Below are 20836 nucleotides of genomic sequence, written 5' to 3'. Positions count from 1 at the left end.
AACATGGCGGATCTGCAACGTCGAGCCGGTCTGGGGATGCCAGAGGGAGATGGCATGGAGACGCTGCGGCAGCCAGCCGTCCATCAAACCCGGAGGGAGTTGCCACAGAGGTAAAGAGGGCGAAGTGAGGACTTCGAGCAGCGATGGTCGCAACAACAGGATATCAGTTCTTGTTGGTAACTGCATTGAGCCTACAGTAGTCAATACAAGGACATATCGAACTGTCTTTTTTCCCCATGAAAAAGAATTTGGCTCAGGTTGGCAATGAGGAAGGGCGAATAAACCCTCTGTCCAGATTTTTTAAATATATTTAGACATGACCTCCTTTTCTGATGTGGAGAGTGGGTAGATTCTACCTTGGGTGGTACCTTCCCTGGAATCAAGTCAATGGGACAGTCATATGAGCGATGTGGTGGCAGGACGTCCACTTGCTGTGTTTGCTAAACACATCCTCATACATTACGTAGTGCGGTGGCAGACCCGGTAGCTCCAGGGTGACTGTCCAGGCAAGGCGCACAACAGGCGAGACCTTGGCGATACATTTCTCATGGCAGCTAAAGCTCCATCTGATGATCTGTAGAATACTCAAATTGATATGGGGCCAGTGCAGCATGAACTAAGGTAGGTCTAAAGTAAACTAAGGTTGGGCAGCACATATAAGCTGATCTGTTCTCTGTGCAGGAGGCCTGTCTGTATAATGAGCGGAACGGTTGACCTCATGACATGTTCAGGTAAGGGTTTTCTATGAACCGATGAGATTGTGAGCGCAGTGTCCAAGGAAATGGTTGGGATCCCCAAGTAATGCACCAAGGACCCTTGAATGAAGATGCCTCCGGCACCGGTATCAAGGAAGGGTTGTGTATCAACATGGTTGTCCTCAAATGAGAGACGTACTGGTACTAGAATTTGTGGAGAGGTACATGGTAGACCTAGGGTGGCCACTCCCACTAGACCTAGATCCTGGAGTTTTCCGGCTTGGCTGGGCAGTGATTTGCAAAGTGTCCAGGGGTGGCACAATAGAGGCACAAGTTGAGACATTGGTGTCTCTGCTTTTTCTCAGTGGACAACTTGAGGCAGACTTCTTTTATACTGTTCCTAACTCAGAAGGTGACTTGGAAACCACTGGGCAATGCAAATGGGACACTGAGCTAGGCCTCTCTCTAGAGCTACTGGGCACATTCACCAGCTATCAGCGTATGCCTCATAGGTGCACCTACGAGGCAGCATGAATTATGCCACAGCAACAAGGGCTCACTCCACCACCTACCTGTTTTTATTTTCTGTTTAGGGATCTGTAACAATCTGAATTATTGTGTTTCCCCAGTAGGAAGTGTATTGGTGTTCTAGGTACCAGTGTAGTATTACCAGTGCTGCCTTTTGATAATTGGGATTTATGCTGTTTGAGTTCTGGGAGTTAGTGCTATTTTGGTATGGCAAGCTTGCTATATAGGTTTGGAATGTGTTTTTTTAAAATTGCTTTTTGTATTATTTCCAAAGTATTTAGTAGTGAAGAATTTATGTTGCTTTTACTGAGGTGACTCTATAATACTGTGAGTTATGTATGTTGAGAGAATATCTGAAGGGAGGGGGAAAAGAGGAAGAGGTTAGGAAGGGATGGAATGTGTCTGGAGGGAGAGGTGAAGGAGATGGGAGAAGGGGAGGAGCATCTGGAAGGAGACAGAGTGGGAAAACAGTGACTGGAGAGAGGGAGAAGGAAGGAAAATGGCTGGCGGGAGGGTAAAGGAGGGAGGGTAAAGGAGGGAAGGAATGGCTATAGAAGGGCGGGAATTCCTGGAAGAAGGGAGGCGGGAATACCTGGAGGGATGGGAGGTAGAGAAAGGAGGAAGAGAGTGGCTGGAGCGTGGAAGGGAAGGGGGGAGGGAGGGCGAATGAGTCTGGAGGGAGAGAGAGGGGGATAGAATGGATGGAGGGAGGGAAGAGGAGAGAATGTTTACAGGACAGAAAGGGAGAAATGTATGGCAGAGAATGCCTAGAGGGAGAGGGTAGAGCATGCTGGGAGAGAATCAATGTAGGATGGGAGAAATAAGGAGAATGTCTGGAGGGAGGGGGAGAAGGGAGGATAGAATACCTAGAAGAAGGGGGAAGAACAGGGAAAGAATATCTGGAACATAAGAACATAAGAAATTGCCATGCTGGGTCAGACCAAGGGTCCATCAAGCCCAGCATCCTGTTTCCAACAGAGGCCAAACCAGGTCACAAGAACCTGGCAACTACCCAAACATTAAGAAGATCCCATGCTACTGATGCAATTAATAGCAGTGGCTATTCCCTAAGTAAACTTGATTAATAGCCGTTAATGGACTTCTCCTCCAAGAAGTTATCCAAACCTTTTTTGAACCCAGCTACACTAACTGCACTAACAACATCCTCTGGCAACAAATTCCAGAGCTTTATTGTGCGTTGAGTGAAAAAGAATTTTCTCCGATTAGTCTTAAATGTGCTACTTGCTAACTTCATGGAGTGCCCCCTAGTCCTTCTATTATTCGAAAGTGTAAATAACCGAGTCATATCTACTCATTCAAGACCTCTCATGATCTTAAAGACCTCTATCATATCCCCCCTCAGCCGTCTCTTCTCCAAGCTGAACAGCCCTAACCTCTTCAGCATTTCCTCATAGGGGAGCTGTTCCATCTCCTTTATCATTTTGTTTGCCCTTCTCTGTACCTTTTCCATGGCAACTATATCTTTTTTGAGATGCGGTGACCAGAATTGTACACAGTATTCAAGGTGCGGTCTCACCATGGAGCGATATAGAGGCATTATGACATTTTCCGTTCTATTAACCATTCCCTTCCTAATAATTCCTAACATTCTATTTGCTTTTTTGACTGCCGCAGCACACTGAGCCGACGATTTTAAAGTATTATCCACTATGATGCCTAAATCTTTTTCTGGGTGGTAGCACCTAATATAGAACCTAACATCGTGTAACTACAGCAAGGGTTATTGTTCCCTATATGCAATACCTTGCACTTATCCACATTAAATTTCATCTGCCATTTGGATTTCCAGTCTTGCAAGGTTCTCCTGTAATGTATCACAATCCGCTTGTGATTTAACTACTCTGAATAATTTTGTCATCCGCAAATTTGATAACCTCACTCGTCGTATTCTTTTCCAGATCATTTATATATATATATATATATTGAAAAGCACCTGTCCAAGTACAGATCCCTGAGGCACTCCACTGTTTACCCTTTTCCACTGAGAAAATTGACCATTTAATCCTACTCTGTGTTTCCTGTCTTTTAACCAGTTTGTAATGCACGAAAGGACATCGCCTCCTATCCCATGACTTTTTTGTTTTCGTAGAAGCCTCTCATGAGGGACTTTGTCAAACGCCTTCTGAAAATCCAAATACACTACATTTACTGGTTTACCTTTATCCACATGTTTATTAACCTCTTCAAAAAAATGAAGCAGATTTGTTAGGCAAGACTTCCCTTGGGTAAATCCATGTTGACTGTGTTCCATAAAACCATGTCTACGATTTTGATCTTGAGAATAGTTTCCACTATTTTTCCTAGCACTGAAGTCAGGCTCACTGGTCTATAGTTATCCGGATCGCCCCTGGAGCCTTTTTTAAATATTGGGGTTACATTGGCCACCCTCCAGTCTTCAGGTACAATGGATGATTTTAATGATAGGTTACAAATTTTAACTAATAGATCAGAAATTTCATTTTTGAGTTCCTTCAGTACCCTAGGATGCATACCATCCGGTCCAGGTGATTTGTTACTTTTTAGTTTGTCAATCTGGCCTACTACATCTTCCAGGTTCACAGTGATTTCGTTCAGTTCGTCTGACTCTTCGCCCCTGAAAACCATCTCCGGAACTGGTATCTCCCCAACATCCTCATTAGTAAACAGGGAAGCAAAGAATTCATTTAGTCTTTCTGCAATGGCCTTATCTTCCCTAAGAGCCCCTTTAACCCCTTGGACATCTAATGGTCCAACCGACTCCCTCACAGGTTTCTTGCTTCGGAAATATTTTTAAAAGTTTTTATTATGAGTTTTTGCCTCTATGGCCAACTTCATTTCAAATTCTCTCTCCGCCTGTCTTATCAGTGTTTTACACTTAACTTGACAATGCTTATGTTTTATCCTATTTTCTTCAGATGGATCCTTCTTCCAATTTTTGAAGGATGTTTTTTTTGGCTAAAATAGCCTCTTTCACCTCACCTTTTAACCATGCCGGTAATCGTTTTGCCTTCTTTCCAACTTTCTTAATGCGTGGAATACATATGGACCGCGCCTCTAGGATTGTATTTTTAAACAATGTCCAAGCCTGTTGAACACTTTTAACCTTTGCAGCTGCAAGGAGGGAGAGAGAGACTGCCTGTAGAGAAGGAGGGAGAAGGGAGATAATATGTGAGGGAGGGGCACCATTGACAATTTTTGCATAGGGCTCCATTTGCCCTGGAGAATAACAACATATACATAAGTGCACCCTAAAATTAAGAATGTGGATGGAAGTGGATTGGAGGTATTGTTTTGTGTGCTCTGTGATATGTGATATGTGCCTTTGGATTCTAATTCTCTTCACCGCCCTAGGGACCCGCTTAAGTCCTGCCGGCCGCCAGAACCGAAGGGGGAGGTGGCTGGTAAAGGTGAAGCTCCAGACTGCCCCGCTACAGTGTGCGTTCGCCAGCTGCTGGCGTTGGCCTCATGGTTTCACCTCAAGGCTGCGTCAACTATGCCTCAGCACAAAGGGCTCACACACGCTACCCCTTCATAGACACAAAATTATTCTAATTTGTTAAATCTCAAGCAGATTGTGAGAAACTGCAGGAGGACCTTGTGAGACTGGAAGATTGGGCATCCAAATGGTAGATGAAATTTAATGTGGGTAAGTGCAAAGTGATGCACCTGGGGAAAAATAATCCAAACTGTAGTTATACATTAGATTTCCTATTAGGAGTTAGCATCCAGGAAAAGGATCAAGGTGTTACCATGGATTACAGGTTGAATTCCTCGGTTCAGTGTGCAGCGATGGTAAAAAAAAAAAAAAAAAGGCAAAGTTAGGAATTATTAGGAAAGGAATGGAGAATAAAAAGGAGAATATTATAATACCTCAATATCATTCCAGGGTGTGACTGCAACTGGAGTACACTGTGCAATTCTGGTCACTGCATCTCAAAAAAAAAAAAGGTAGAATTAGAAAAGGTACAGAGAAAGGCAACCAAAATGATAAAGGGGATGGAATGGCTCCCCTATGAGGAAAAGCTAAAGAGGTTAGGGTTGTTCAGCTTGGAGACGAGATGGCTGAGGGGGGATATGATAGAGGTTTATAAAATCATGAATGCAGTGGAACCGGTAAATGCAAATCGGTTGTTTACTGTTAACAAAAAAATAAAAAGATTAGGGGACACTACAAGAAGTTACTAAGTAGCATATTTAAAACTAATCGATTTTTTCACTCTGCGCACATTTAAGCTCTGGAATTCGCTGCCAGAGGATGTGGTAGTTAGTGTAGCTGGGTTTAAAAAAGGTTCAGACAATTTTCTGGAGAAAAAGTCCATAAACTGCTAATAAGCAGGACTGGGGGAAAGCCATTTCTTATCCCTGGGTACAGGCAGCATAGAGTTTATCTCCTATTTTGGCTGGACTGGCCATTGTCAGAAACAGGATATATTGGGCTTGATGGACCCTTGGTTTGACCCAGTATGGCAGTTCTTATGTTCTTATTTATAATATGGGTGGGACGCGACACTTTTCTTGTTTGTGAGAAACAGATTAAGACAGATTCAGAGTACAAGCTGTTCAGAGCAAACACTTTCAGACTCAGGCTGCAGCATGCTTGGCTGGCACTTTCAGCACTCCAGGAACTCAGGAATCCCCTCTTGCGATATGATATGTTAAGAGCCACATGGAGTTGTTTTCACATGATCATCAGCATTTAAAGAACCTGCTTCTGGATGTCTGAACAGAGCCAGAATCTTTGGCAGTGAGGCCCCTTCACTGGAGTTGTGTGCAAACATCGCGCTGAAGATTTCTGACATTTCTTTTTTTTTTTTTTACCAATATATAAGGATTTTCCAAACTCACATCACCAGATTTATGTTGGATAAAAACATCAACACTTTCTATGGCTTGGCAGGTTCCTCCTATTTTGGGCAATCTCTACCTGGCTATGGTGCCATGTGCCTCCAAGCACAACTACCTGGGTTTTCCTCATTTTTTACCCCATCTAAACAAAGGACAGATTAAGGGTGCCTTGGCCCCAGTTGGTATCCTGGGCATGGGCTACCTCTCTATTACCATTCATGCACTGCAGCAATAGACCGGTACTCTCAATCCTATCCTGCATGGTCCTCCGCTAGGCTTGAGGCCTGAGCCTGCGTGACTGCCCTTTTCACCCCTATCCATCAGAGATCTGGCATTGCCAATGTAGCTCTAATCCTTAGCCAGGGGCCGCAGACCACTCTGGGAAACCAGTATGCCTGGTTCCTGAGTCTGGCCACCAGGTGTCATCGTTGTGCAATCTCACGGGTTCTTTCTGCCCAAATAACAGTCAGTTCCTAAACCAGGAGATAAGCCTGTTTAAGAGCCGGACCTAGTTCTCCCCAAGTCCCCCATGGCATGGCACAAGAACTGCCAGTATTATTATGATGATGATTTGTATATCCCTACTCCTAATAGATATTTAAACCTAAATTCCAATTATGTTTAATGCATTTTTTTGAATTAGATCAACAACCACAAATCATCATTAATTAATGAACCAAAGTATTTTCCCAGCCACACATCTGCTTTTTAATTATACAATGATGTCATATTTCTAAAATTTCCCTTTACACTCTTACTGCATTTTTTCTTCTGACTTGCTCAGCGAAAAAAAGCCTACAAGTCACTTTAGGTGCACAGTTTTGAAATGGCACATCTTTTATCCTAAATTATAATTTCCTGCAACTTCAGGATGGGAAAAAAAAATTCCACGGAAAAAAAATGCAAGTGAAAGCAAACAGATTCATGGGACTTTCCCCCTCCCCAAGGAAAAACTTTGCTTGCATGATTTTCTTTTTCCTTCCAGAAGTTTCAGAACTTGCAGGAAGTTAAATCCTCGAGCTGATGCAGGAATAGCTGACTAGATTTTGAGCTTCATGAATCCATTGCCAATGTCAAAGCTTGCGAGATGGAAATTTCTGGTTTACAAAAAAGAAGACTGCCTTGAGATGAAGAAAACCCAGGAGAAAGAACAAGCTCTGCTTAAGGATAATTTGGATATCTTTTCAAGATAGAAGTCCCACTGTTTCAGCCTCTTCTCCGGTCAGGCTGGTGGTACTCCCAGAACCAGCGAAATCATTTTGTGTCCTCAGGGTCCACAGTTTTGTTATTATTGTAATTTGCTGCTTACCCTAGTATCTTTTTCTTTCCCGTGTGTGCATATTTAAAGATTTTTTTTGTTCTTATTTTGTGACTTTGATTCTCTGAGAATCTGTGGACCGACTGCTGAATTTGCTTGTTAATTTCCCTTTTTCTTTTATTCTCCTCTTTGGGTTTATTATATTGTAGTAGTGGAGACAATATTGATTTCAAACAAGTGGTAGTATTTGGGTGTATTCATTTTGAAAATGTCAAGTATAAAGTAAAAACATTGCATAGTAGATGACTTACATTGTAAACCCTTAGGGGATAGGGAAATACCTATAGTACCTGAATGTAATCCACTTTAAAGTGCCAAAAGCAGAATATAAATTAAAAAAAAATGTATGATGGCCCTTCCAATGTAAAGAAAATGCAGTGCTATATATTTCAGTTCCTTGTATGCAAATATTGCCTAACCAAGGAGTTGGGGGTCACCTTGGCCCCTTTTAGCATTCCCAGGGCATTTCATTCTTCAGCTGTTACATGCTGGCTGGAGAAATGCGTCCTCTGAAATTCAGTAGGCTATAAACAGAATTATTTACTTTGTATTATTAGGTAACGGTTTATCACTGGTGAAAGCCTTCCATTTCATAACTTTTTAGCCTACGGGGTTTCGTGTTTATAAAGATGGTCTCCCCCCCTTGGCAAGTGCTGCATGCGATAGTGAGACAATTGATAATGGACTTGACTTCAGCAGAGCCAGAGTTCAGGAAGCACTTATGCCAGGGGCAACCTTGAAAGGAGCAGGCGGTATATTTAGCGTCTGGGATTCACCTTCCTGCTGCTTAGGTTTAACAGCCAAGCTGGGAGTTTCACGTCTGAGAATATGCAGGAAATTCCGTAAATACCTACAAGTCATAAGTACACGAAGCGCCCCAAGTCACTCCAACAATGTCTGTAGCAATTCTAGGCAAATTGCTAAAGGCTATTTTTAAAAACAAATTAAGGCTTAAAATAAATTGTCATATGATTTTTAAAAAAAAAAAAAAAAAAAAAAAAAAAGGAAAGCGGGGTGGGCAGAATGTTCGCTGTAAAGCTCCCCCCCCTCCCCGAGCTGGCGAGGCTCAGCTGTCTCTCATCGCTGGCATTCCTGCGCTCTGAGGTCACGGACTTCGCTCTCTAGTCTCTGTCTGGCGGGATCCTTCCGCAAGCGGGGCTACCTCCACCCCCCCGCACCCCTAGCCGGGAGCTGTGCCTGGATATGGGTGGGCGGAGCGCATAAACCTCTCCGCGGGCGGTGATGCGGCCTTGGCGATGCCCGCGCGGCGGCGGCGGCTCCTAGAGCCGAAGCGCCCTCGCCGCTCGTTCGGCGACGGCTGCCGCTGCCGCCGCCGCCGCGGCCTCCTCACGGCGCGGAGGGATCGGGCGGGGCGGTGCCTGGCGGGGAGGGCCGCCGCGGCAGACGTTGCCCCGGGAAGAGCTGACGTGCGGCTTCTGATCTCCCGCCTTCCCCACCCCCAAGCAAAAACCCACCGCAAATAATAGGTCTTTAAAATAAAACGGAGTAAAAGCGGAAGGGAAGAGCGGCGGCGGCGCGGTATCGGGGAGCTCTCGTGGTGGGTGCTTGCTTGCCGGGACGGTTCCGATAGGTGCGGGCCGTTGCTGAGGTGAAGTGTTGTGTGTGTGTGTGTGTGTGTGTGGGGTGTGGGGTGTGGGGGTTGTGGGCGGTTCGGCAGGGAAAGTTCCGCTCCTCGCCCCGGATTCGGCTGCTCCATTCTTATGCATTAGACCTGTTACATAATAGATTTTTATTTTATTTTTTTTTTGGTTGGGATTGGTAAGGGGGAGTTGCAGAGCCCGGAAAGGGAGAGGAGACTTAGCGCGGGGCTCGCTGCTGGTCTGCCCCTTGCATCTTGGCCAGGGCTATTCTGGCACGCCCCGTAAAACGGCTCCTTGTCGTTGTTATAATTATTATTATTATTTTACTGTCCTCTTCTTGCAGTGGAGACGGACTGACTCCACGAGCCGCTGCCTGCCTCTCTGGTGTAACCGTTTTCTTTTAGTGGAGTGTTGTTGCCAGTTTGCTGAATATTGAAGCATAAGAAGGGCCAGGCTGGGGTCACAGTGCTGTTTGCTTATTTACTGTTTAGTTTTGAGTTGGGTTTTTTTTTTTTTTTTAAATAAAGTGAGCTTTAGGAGACATTAATGACACCTGTTGTGTCTAGATCGAACACTTTCTGTGTTAAAACGGCCGTACTAACGATTTATTTTTAATTTTCAGATCTTTCTGTTTGTAAGTTTAAAATTTTTAAAGGTCCCTTTTTGTTGAGGTTTATTCCCAAATAACTTGACAAAAAAAATACGTTTTTAGCAACGCCTTCTGTTGAACTTTCTCCTGTTTAATATAAGCTGATCAGGGTGCCGCTCTGCTGATCTTCATCATTACTGTATAAAACTCTTGTAGGTTTAAGGACGAAGAGGTTTCTAAACGGAGTTGGATGGTCGTAATGAAAACAAGCACTTTATTCTTGTATGGAAAGTGATACTTAGCATAAAGACCCAAAAAGGTACTCGGACCAGAAGGCAGTCAACTTTATTTTGGGATATCTGTCCAGCACTAGCGCTTTAACCTAGTACTCCAGTAGAAGACAGAGGCTTGTTTATGAAAGACCTTTCCACAAAGATTAGCATGGAAAAACAATACTTTCTAACTTGGACCAAGTTGTTGGCATGGTGACTCGACTGCATTTTGCCTGTGTGAGCTGTAATTATGCATGTGTTGGCAGTGATGCATAATCTGCAGGTAAGCAATCTCGACCTGTATTCAAAGGTTTGCATTCATTATCTTTAATATTTGAGTATAGCTGAATATTGTATTTTGCACTTGTATGTTTTAATATATGTGGTTGTTGACAGTCCTGTAAAGCAACCTGTGATGCCTGAGCATGGCCTGAACAGAATGGTGAAGAATGTGTACAGCTTTTGTTCTATATAACAGTGCTTCTATAAATGTACTTCAGGATGCTGTTTAGCCCATGTTGAAGGATACTAATAAATTCCAGAGAGTGAAAAGAATATGAACAGTTGTAGTGGGGTTGAGCAGCAGATTTTGCAGATATTTTCATTTGAATAATGGAGAAAAATAGAAGACAGGGGAGAAGATGAGATTTGACAGTGGAGAGAGAATCACTGAGGTGAAGGGAAAGAAGAGCTGAGATTTTATGTGAGGAGAAGAAATGTTGATGGAAAACGTAGTTAAGTTGAGGAGCAGGATGTGACATAGCGTTGAAGTTGGAGACCTTTAGAAGAAGCTTCTCACAGACAGGTCAAGACAGTAAAGTGCGGCCGCGGTTACCCTGCTTCTAACCCGCTTTCTACTCACTTTTTGGCCGCGTTAGTCCAACCCGCGATACACTATACCCTTTAACCCATTCTTACCGCCTCTTTAAATCACCGGGTAACCCCTTCCGCCCGCAGCATGTATATTAGATGTAAACGATCGATTTAGCTATTCCCTCCCATACAGTAACGCGTGCCCCGACTATTGCTTTTTTAACCTGCAGTTTTGCTGTGCATTTAACCTGCTAACTTACCGCCTACCCTTACCCCTGAGTTAGAGGCAGGGGTAAGGGTAGGCAGCAAACTTTCCCCCAGCCCCCGCTCACCTGCCCTGGCCGCGTCCATGGGTGCTGGTCTCCGGGGCAGCCCCAGTCCTCTCTCCCCTCCTCCCGAAGCAACAAAAGCGGAAAAAAAAGTAGCAACGAAGCGACTTACTTTTCTTGCAGCTCTCCTCCGGAGACGGACATTGGTGGAGATGGACCGCGGCTCCCCTGCCTCTCGGAGGCAGCTGCCGGCGAAGATGGATGCCTGCACGGGTGAGAGCGGCCCTTGTGCGTGCAATTGGGCCACTCAAGGCGTGACGTTGGCAATCCCGAGCGTAGGAGAACCATCCACTTCCTGGTACCTGTCATTTCAAATGTCATTTGAAATAACATTTGAAATGGCAGATACCAGCGTGTCCGTGAAGCGTTAGGCCAGCGCACCCAGGATACTGTATAGCGCTCTATACAGTAAAATGGGTTGAGCGGGCCTAATGCTTCACGGACGCTTCTTGGACGTGGCTTGCATTTGCAAGCTATTTAAATACAGTATCGAGCGGTAGGTGAGCCGGACTGTGCGTGCGGCAACCGCGGGTGCGCCTGGCACTAACGCAGCTCTTCCTACCACTCCTTACTGTATCGGCCTGACAGGATTTCAGAGACCGGTAGGGTGTTTTAAGCTGGATGCTGAAAGAGATGACAAATTGGTGAAATTCTTAATGTATAGAGCAGTGGTTCTCAACCTTTTTCCCATTGTGGCACACCTGACGGACCATGCTCACATGTGTGACACCCTGCTCATTACAGTTCATGGTGGAAATAAAAATAATAGACCTTTTATTTTTTTTTTAATTAAGAATGACACAAGGGAAAAGCAAGTACTCTGAACAGAAATTGCATAAATAGTAAACATCCCATACCAAAACACCAATTTCCAGTACTCAAACAGTAACCACCTTACCTAAGAAAAAGCAGCAATGATAATATTACATCAGGCCTTTAGACACCAGTACACCATCTATTAGGAAAATGGACCAAGCCAGGCTGCTATAGAGCCCTACACAGAAACTACACGCCAGCAGAAAACCTCACTTCTGTCAAGTGTATAGACCCTCACCTAACAAAGAATAAAGAGAACATAAAGCATAAACAGAAACATGCAGACAAAAACTGAACTGGAAATCATAACAAGCCAGAGAGGACTCTATGCAGTGTAACAAAGGAAAAAGAGAAACTTCACCAGACCTGAAAACAAATCAAGAAATATAAAATCAATTAAATAAAACCATACAAACAAAAAGAACAGATTTCAAAATAGCTGATGAATGGAATATCCAGTAATTAAAAACTCACGTAAAAAATTTCTAGATACCAATAAAATATTTCAAAATAGCATGCACAAAGACCCAATAATGGAAAAATAAGGATAAAAAAAGCTTTGCTCTGCATATCTGGGAATGTTTGATATCCAGGTGCCCTGAGATTGTTTTGAATTTGCAGGTGGAGGGATGGTTTGCTTGCAACTTTCTCTCTCTCTCACACACAAGCTCTTCTCTCTCTCACTGGCTTTCAATCACACGTGTATACACATGCTTTTTCTCTCTCCCTTATATAGACTCTTAATCACATATTTACACACATGCTGTCTGTCTTTTCACACTTACACACACAGGCTTTCAATTACACACTTACATGCTGTCTCTCTCACACACAGACTCTCATTCACATACTCACGTGCTCTCTCTTACTTATACACACAAGTTCTTAATCGTACATACACATGATCTCTTTCACTTACACATGCAAGTTCTCAGTCATACACTTAAATTTATGCTAGCTTTCTCACACATACAGGCTCTCAATCACACACACATACTTTCACACAAACAGGTATTCAATCACTCACTTATATACATGCTGTTTCCCTTACATACGCACACATGATCTCACACATGCTTTCTCACTCTCTCTCCCCCCACACAGAACTAGAGACAGCAGCAGCTTCCTCAACCTCCAGCCCTTGTGGCTTTGAGAAAGGAGTCCCATCGGCTGCGGGGGCTGACATTGCTCCTCTTTTGCGCCGTACCACGCTACTCTTCTTCAGGCCGCACTTGTTTTCTTCGGGCTGATGCTTTACTCACTAGCAATGTCTCTCCTTCCCGCGTGCGTGGCCGCTGCATACCACTTCCTCTTCTGGGCCACAGGGGGGCAGAAAGAAGAGACCATGGCTCTCCTGCTGTGTTCCCCCTGTGCTATCATCATTTTAAGCCTGGGTGGAAGACAAGTCCCTATTTTGCTGGGGCAGGGAGATTAGCTGGGCCCGCAGGGGACCTGGAAATGTGGCAACATTTGCGTGTGCTTGGCGACACATTGGTTGAGAAATGCTAGTATAGAGTATTTAAATGTGTGTGTGTTTTAAATGTGTGTGTGTTTTACATACAAGTAAAAAGGGGATAGGATTCAGACAACAACCAACGAGGGTCCTTGACTTTTATGGTCTGGGGAACTGATAAGCATGGGAGCATCCTTTACCAATAAGCCTTCATGCTTTTGATAGAACTGCAACATCGCTGTTTGCTTTGATTGGGGGGGGGGGGGGGGGCGGTGTTTGTGGAAGAGGTATTGGGTTCAGACAACAACCAACATGGACTCCTGACTTTTATGGTCTGGGATACTGATTTGCAGAAATAAGGGAAAAAGCACAGGACTGCTTCTACAGCCAAGTCTATAAGCAAAGCACTTTAAGCAGCACTGTCTGATTTTTCAAGAAGGCTCATCAGTAAAAATGTTGCTAGCAGTCATTTTTTTTTTTAATGGGTTGTTATTATAAGACTTGGGTAACTGCACAGTGTGTCAGTTGCTACCTTTAAGAGAAACATGGGGGTAACCTGCATGGCAGATACTACGGTAAGAAGCTTGCTGGGCAGACTGGGTGGACCATTTGATACTTTTCTGCAGTCATTACTATGTTACCATATATAACTTTAATGATGGTCCCTTCCCTACAGCGTTTACTATGTTAGCACATGGCATTTGTAAAATACCGCAGATTTTGAGATCTAATTCTAAGGGTAAACATTATTTTTGATATGTTTTTCTGTGCAGCCTATATTAGTTTAAAGTAATAGTGGTTTACTGGCTCAAGATCAAATGCAACCTACTGTTGAATTTAGCATTTGTTATCTGGGGAAATAGATGAAGAATTATGCAAAGTGAAACAAGATTTGTTTTAAGTGATGCCAGATTTGTAAAGAGAGTAATTGTTCAGACTAATAATCAGTGTTGGGGGTATTGGTAGTCACGCCTGGGTGAAAACATTGTATGCAGCTTCTGGTAAACCACACAAATCAGCCTTTAGTATAAGGGCATACAATCCTGGAATATTGAAAATAGTGAACAAATTAAATTGCAATTTCTCTGTGACTGTCCTGTTAATATATTGTAGTACCTATGTGATTCAATATGAATAAAACATTTCATTACAACCTATGTTGCAAAACAATAGCCTAAAGCTAGTCAGAGTTTCACTGATACTTACCGTAGGTAATAATTAAATTATTGTGGATCTTATGCCTCTAGGGTATAGCTACTTTGTTAGAACTGCCATAACAAATGCATAGTGTTCTATTGTAGCTCCAGATTATTATTTTGCACCCATTGGTACCCTATCGTACTGCTGCAATGGTGTGAGGCCTAAAATGGCCCCCTTTACTATGTGAAATTTCAGGGCTTGTTGGGACAATAATGTGAGGTTGGTCTCAAGACCTTTTCCCTGTTCTGACATCTGCTAGACATGCTCACATGAAGGTAAACTATCACAATGTACACACACAATTTGCCTTTTCAAAGCAAACATTTCAACCTTTATCATGATACTAATAAAACGTTGTAAGGTTTACAAAGTTTTAAAAATTAAAGGCATCCATCTCTGTGCACTCCTAACCTAATGATCTTGTTTTAAGAAGGGAGAATTGAGCCATCTCAGTTTATTTAGCCCAGCTGTAAGGTTTGGATAGGGCTGCCCTCAAAGGCTTCTCAATTGAATCTCAGTGCATTACTCCAGGAAGTTATTTCAGGGCTTGTAAGATTGAAGGTGGTTTTCTTTTCATTAGATCAGATAGCAAATAGCTTGCATTGAACACACTGTCAGTCACATACATTTTGTCTGCATATTGCTTTTCTTTCTATCCGTGAGCCTGCTACATGCTTTAATTTTATGCATTTTTTTGTTTCTCCATTAGATGTTTCTTTTGCTTTAGAATTTTGTTTAGTAAGACTTCAACAAAATTCAGGCACATTCTGAAAACTCTTCAGTATATCTAGTGACCAAGAGCCCAACTGATGTATCAGAGTCTTCAGTGAATTTGCAAATATTGAGCTAAATTCCTGAAAATCTTCTGTTTAGCACTGAAAGCCCTTGAAAGTGTGCAGATGTTTTCTGTTGTGAGTCTTGGTGATTTTTGAAATCCATAGCAACTGATTTTTTAATATGTTCAAATATAGACATATGGTACAGGAGTGACTGTCAATCAGTGGGCCATAGAAGATCTGTAAGTGAGTGATCAAGTTGAAGAGACATTTAGAAAATGCAAGTTGGTGTATGACAGTGTTTCTAAACTTGAAGCAAATTCTCAGCTCTAATACCAGAGAAGTGTTATCTGAAACTTGAGTTGTAATTTTAGAAGTGCTATCACTATATTTATTTAAAATCTTTTCTATACTGCCATTCAGTAAATTAACCATCACAACGGTTTACAGCTATGACAAATAGTTAAAAATTTGTAATTTAATTTGTTCGTGGGTGCTGTGATTTGTCTTAGCTTCTGTGTGTGTGCTTGATAGAAAAAGGGAAACCATTGTACCACTGTCCTAACTAATTTTGATTTTTCTTTTTCTTTAGAGGGCTGTAGATGTTCCATGCACTTGGATTCCTCCATCTGTTTTTAATGGCTGCTGGATGACTTTACTGGGACTTGAAGTTTGAAGCACGGATTGAGATTTCTGTTAGGAAGATGCCATTACCTTTTGGGCTAAAATTAAAGAGGACTCGGAGGTACACGGTATCTAGCAAGAGCTGCCTAGTGGCCCGGATCCAGCTGCTGAACAATGAGTTTGTGGAGTTCACTCTGTCTGTGGAGAGCGTGGGGCAGGAATGCCTGGAGGCAGTGGCTCAACGACTGGAGCTTCGAGAGGTAGGAATCTGTATACTGGAAACCATCAAAAATATCTGTACAGAAAAAAGGCACAAAGAGGTCCATGTTCATCCCTGACTAAGTTAACTAGATATTCAGTGGTGCAGGTGTACTGCTGAATATACCCAGTTACCTGAAAGTTTGCAGAATAAATTTATCTGGATAACTTTAGGACTGTTCTGAGGCAGTCCTAAAGTTAATTGGATGACTTTGCTCTATACCTGAATGCCTCCAACCCAACCTTGACTTATGTGGCTAAATGGTTAGCTGGCTAAGTCAGGGGCATTCATGGTTTGGAAATTCAACTCCTTTCGGTTTGTCCGACTAAATGCCAAACTTAACCAGGAAAACCTCTTTGAATAAGGACTCCAGTGGGTTTAATTTGCCATTTTAACTAGCTACTATCAAACTTTAGAGGCCAAATGATAAAACATTTTTCCCAGGATGAGCTATGGGGACAATTTGCTGATAGGTCAGTGAAGTGATCTAGGCAGACTGTACTGTGCTCCAGTATTTTAATCTATGCTGTACAAGTTACTGCTGTTTAATCACTACTGGGAAGGTGTAAGGAGCTGAGCAAAGAGAAGGCAAAACTGAGAACACGTACATTTCCTTGCTAAAGTCTTCACATTCTGATATCTAAGAAGTACAAATCAAAATACATTAAAGTAAGAGCGTTTTTCACTGATCTACGCAACATACGTTTCACATTCATCATGGAAGAACACTTATAGAAATATTCCAAACGTATTTACAAAAAAAAAAAAAAGTGTCTTTACATCCCTTGAATTAATGTTGGAAGCGGTTTTTTGCAGAAGTACCAGCCATGAATTGTTTAGGATAAATGTCTGTCTACCAACTTTGCACAGCTGTGTGATGCAGTTTTTGTTGATCTTTTGTGGTAGAATAATTCAAGCTCTTTCAATCTGGCCAGGGATCATCTGTGGCCTGTGGTCTTCAACTCTTGCCACTGAGTTTCTACTGGATTCTCAGTGGAAAAGGGTAAACAGTGGAGTGCCTCAGGGATCTGTACTTGGACCGGTGTTTTTCAATATATATATCAATGATCTGGAAAGGAATACGATGAGTGACGTTATCAAGTTTGCGGATGATACAAAATTATTCAGAGTAGTTAAATCACAAGCAGACTGTGATACATTACAGGAGGACCTTGCAAGACTGGAAGATTGGGCATCCAAATGGCAGATGAAATTTAATGTGGACAAGTGCAAGGTGTTGCATATAGGGAAAAATAACCCTTGCTGTAGTTACATGATGTTAGGTTCCATATTAGGAGCTACCACCCAAGAAAGAGATCTAGGCGTCATAGTAGATAATACATTGAAATCGTCGGCTCAGTGTGCTGCAGCAGTCAAAAAAGCAAATAAAATGTTAGGAATTATTAGGAAGGGAATGGTTAATAAAACGGAAAATGTCATAATGCCTCTATATCGCTCCATGGCGAGACCACACCTTGAATACTGTGTACAATTCTGGTCGCCGTATCTCAAAAAAGATATAGTTGCAATGGAGAAGGTACAGAGAAGGGCAACCAAAATGATAAAGGGGATGGAACAGCTCCCCTATGAGGAAAGGCTGAAGAGCTTAGGGCTTTTCAGCTTGGAGAAGAGACTGCTGAGGGGGGATATCATAGAGGTCTTTAAGATCATGAGAGGTCTTGAACGAGTAGATGTGACTCGGTTATTTACACTTTCGAATAATAGAAGGACTAGGGGGCATTCCATGAAGTTAGCAAGTAGCACATTTAAGACTAATCGGAGAAAATTCTTTTTCATTCAAAGCACAATAAATCTCTGGAATTTGTTGCCAGAGGATGTGGTTAGTGCAGTTTGTGTAGCTGGGTTCAAAAAAAGGTTTGGATAACTTCTTGGAGGAGAAGTCCATTAACGGCTATTAATCAAGTTTACTTAGGGAATAAATAGCCACTGCTATTAATTGCATCAGTAGCATGGGATCTTCTAGGTGTTTGGGTAATTGCCAGGTTCTTGTGGCCTGGTTTGGCCTCTGTTGGAAACAGGATGCTGGGCTTGATGGACCCTTGGTCTGACCCAGCATGGCAATTTCTTATGTTCTTATTCAGGTTTGGGCTTTGTCTGGGCACTCGAGGACATTGTTTGTTATTCCTGAGCCACTACATTGTTACTTTTACATTGTTCTGCTGAAAGCTGAATCTTCTCCCAAGTCCCCGGTCTATGGCAGACTGGAAAAGGTTTTCCTCCAGGATCTGCCTTTACTTTTTGCATCATCCATCTATTCTATCTTCGTCCCTGCTAATGTAAAGCATCCCCACAGCATATTGCTGCTACCACCATACTTTTCTGTAGGGTTAGTGTTAGCAGGATGATTTACTGTGTTTGATTTGCACCACACATATTGCTTAGCACTAAGACTAAATAAAACGTTCCACTTTGGTCTCATCGGACCACGAAACTTTGTTCACAAGCGTGCAGTTTCTCCTGAAGGCTTTTTTTTTTTTCAAATTGTATGTGGCGCATCATATGGCTATTTTTATTTATTATTTTTTTTCAGTAGCGGCTTCTTGTTACCCTAATGTACAAGCCATGTATGTGGAGAAATCTTGAAATTGTTGAACAATCATCATTTTCCCCACTTAGCCAGAGACCGCTGCTTTTCTTTTAAAGTAATATTAGGCCTCAACAATGACCTTCCACAGCAGTTTCCTTAATCCATAGCTACTGACTTTGGAGGAATGATTGCAGCATAGTGGGCCAGATTTTAAAAGGGTTACGCGCATAAGGTACGCGCGTAACCCTTTTAAAACGCCCCTGCGTGCGCCGAGCCTAAGTCCCGGGGCTTCGCTAGGGGGGCGTGTCGGGTGGGCGGCGCGATGATCCGGTCATTCCCAGGGGCATGTCGGGGGCGTGGTGCCGGCCCGGGGGCGTTCCTGGGGTGCGGCTGAGGCCTCCGGAACAGCTCCCCGGGTCGGGAGATGGCGCGCCAGCAGGCTGCTGGCGCGCGCGAGTTACACTTGCCAGAGGCAGGCGTAACTTTTAGAATAAAGGTGGGGGGGGGGGTTTAGATAGGGCTGGGGGGGTGGATTAGGGAGGGGAAGGTGTGGGTGGGTTGAAGGAAAGTTCCCTCCGAGGCTGCTCCGAAATCAGAGCGTCCTCTGAGGGAACAGGCAATGCGCACAGGGCTCGGCACATGCAAGGTGCACAAATGTGCACCCCCTTGTGCGCGCGCGCCGACCCCGGATTTTATAAGATACGCGCGGCTACGTTTGATAACTTATAATATGGCTCAAGCACAAAAAAGTTTGCCCTTCCCTGCTATTTCAGGTAGCCCTCATCCTTGTGATATTCATTCTGAGTTATAACATATATAGTTAGCTTTCTTTCTAATTTGCAAGGAATTGAGTTACTTCTAAACTTTTAAGGAAATAGAATTCCACATTTTTGGAACATAACAGCTAAATGCTGATTCATAGTAATCTAATGCCATACTTCTGAAATCAAGGGTACTGACAGCTAGAGCTATTGAGAAGATCTTATTGGGCGATTAGGTTCATATCAAGATAATTAACTAAATAGTGGTTCTTTCTCCACGGTAAACATTTAAAATTCAGGCACAGAGATTTAAATGTTGGCAGTATTGAAACTGGAAGCCTGTATATTTCTTTCAAAATCGGAGTGTCATGGTCATACTTTATAGTGCCCACCAACAATTTTGTGATTGTTTTGTGGTAAGTATAAATGTTTCATCAAATTTAGGAAAGCATTGATAACATCTAGAATGGATTATTGCAATTCACTTTCAGTGCATGAATTAGTTGCCATATCCAGCTTAGCTAAAAGAGAACACAGTTTGTAAATGAAGCTTGTTTGATAAACAGAACAAACGAGTGAGAAATTTGCAAATCTGTTGATAAGGCAAATGACGCTGAACTCCCCAAACTGGTGCAAATATATTTAGCCCAGCACTTGCAAATTGAGGATGCATTATCCTTGCAGATACCTTAAACACTAAGGGGCAGATTTTAAAAGGGTTACACGTGCGCCAAGCCTATTTTGCATAGGCCTGGCAACGCGCGCAAAGCCCCAGGACGCGTGTATGTCCTGGGGCTTTGTGAAAGGGGTGGGACAGAGGCCTTCGGCACAGCGGCCGTGCCGGGGGATCACGTGCCGGCAGTTGGCCGGCGCGCGCAAGTTACACCTACCAATATACAAAATAAAGGAGGGGGGGGGCCCCAAAGGAAAGTTCCCTTCGAGGCTGCTCCGATTTCAGAGCGGCCTCGGAAGGAACAGGGAAAGCCATCAGGGCTCCCCTAGGGCTCAGCACGTGCAAGGTGCACTAGTGTGCACCCCTTTGTGCACGCCGACCCCGGATTTTTATAATGTGCACGGCTGCGCATGCATGTTATAAAATCGGGCGCATAGGTTTAAAAATTTTTCTTGGGGTTTAATTTCAATTTTTTTTTTTTTTTGAAGGAAGCCAGAAATCCATATCTAAATTTTAAGATTATAATACCTTGGATTGATATTCACACACATGAACCAATAACTGAATATCTTGACCTATATAGAGGTTTAAACAAAGTGGGAGAAGAAAAGTTGTTCTCCATCGACAAGCAGGACTGAAATAGTCATGATACTTGAGTGGCATCATTAGGCTTGACTCTAGCTCAGTATTACTAAGCATGTGTAGATGTTCCTGCATGCATTTTGTCTCCCAAGCC

The 20836-nt window shown here is 43.1% G+C and overlaps 1 protein-coding gene across 7 annotated transcripts in view; it reads left to right on the top strand.

Annotated features, from left to right (window-relative positions):
- The first annotated feature begins 8593 nt into the window (after positions 1–8593).
- PTPN21 (protein tyrosine phosphatase non-receptor type 21) overlaps positions 8594–20836 on the top strand; it is a 191305-nt gene continuing 179062 nt past the window's right edge. The window contains exons 1-3 of one of the 7 annotated variants that reach the window (XM_029597746.1): positions 8595–8944; positions 9793–10131; positions 15828–16119. In XM_029597746.1, coding sequence (XP_029453606.1) covers positions 15940–16119 — 180 coding nt within the window. In that variant the 5' untranslated portion in view covers positions 8595–8944; positions 9793–10131; positions 15828–15939. Of the gene's footprint in view, positions 8996–9792; positions 10132–15827; positions 16120–20836 lie in introns of those variants that run through there. The other 6 variants (XM_029597747.1, XM_029597745.1, XM_029597750.1 and 3 more) reach the window with 6 other exon arrangements.

The sequence above is a fragment of the Rhinatrema bivittatum genome, chromosome 4, assembly GCF_901001135.1.
Source record: "Rhinatrema bivittatum chromosome 4, aRhiBiv1.1, whole genome shotgun sequence".
Lineage (NCBI taxonomy): Eukaryota > Metazoa > Chordata > Amphibia > Gymnophiona > Rhinatrematidae > Rhinatrema > Rhinatrema bivittatum.
The sequence above is the reverse complement of the archived record's forward strand: the minus strand, read 5'-3'. Positions and strand labels throughout refer to the sequence as shown.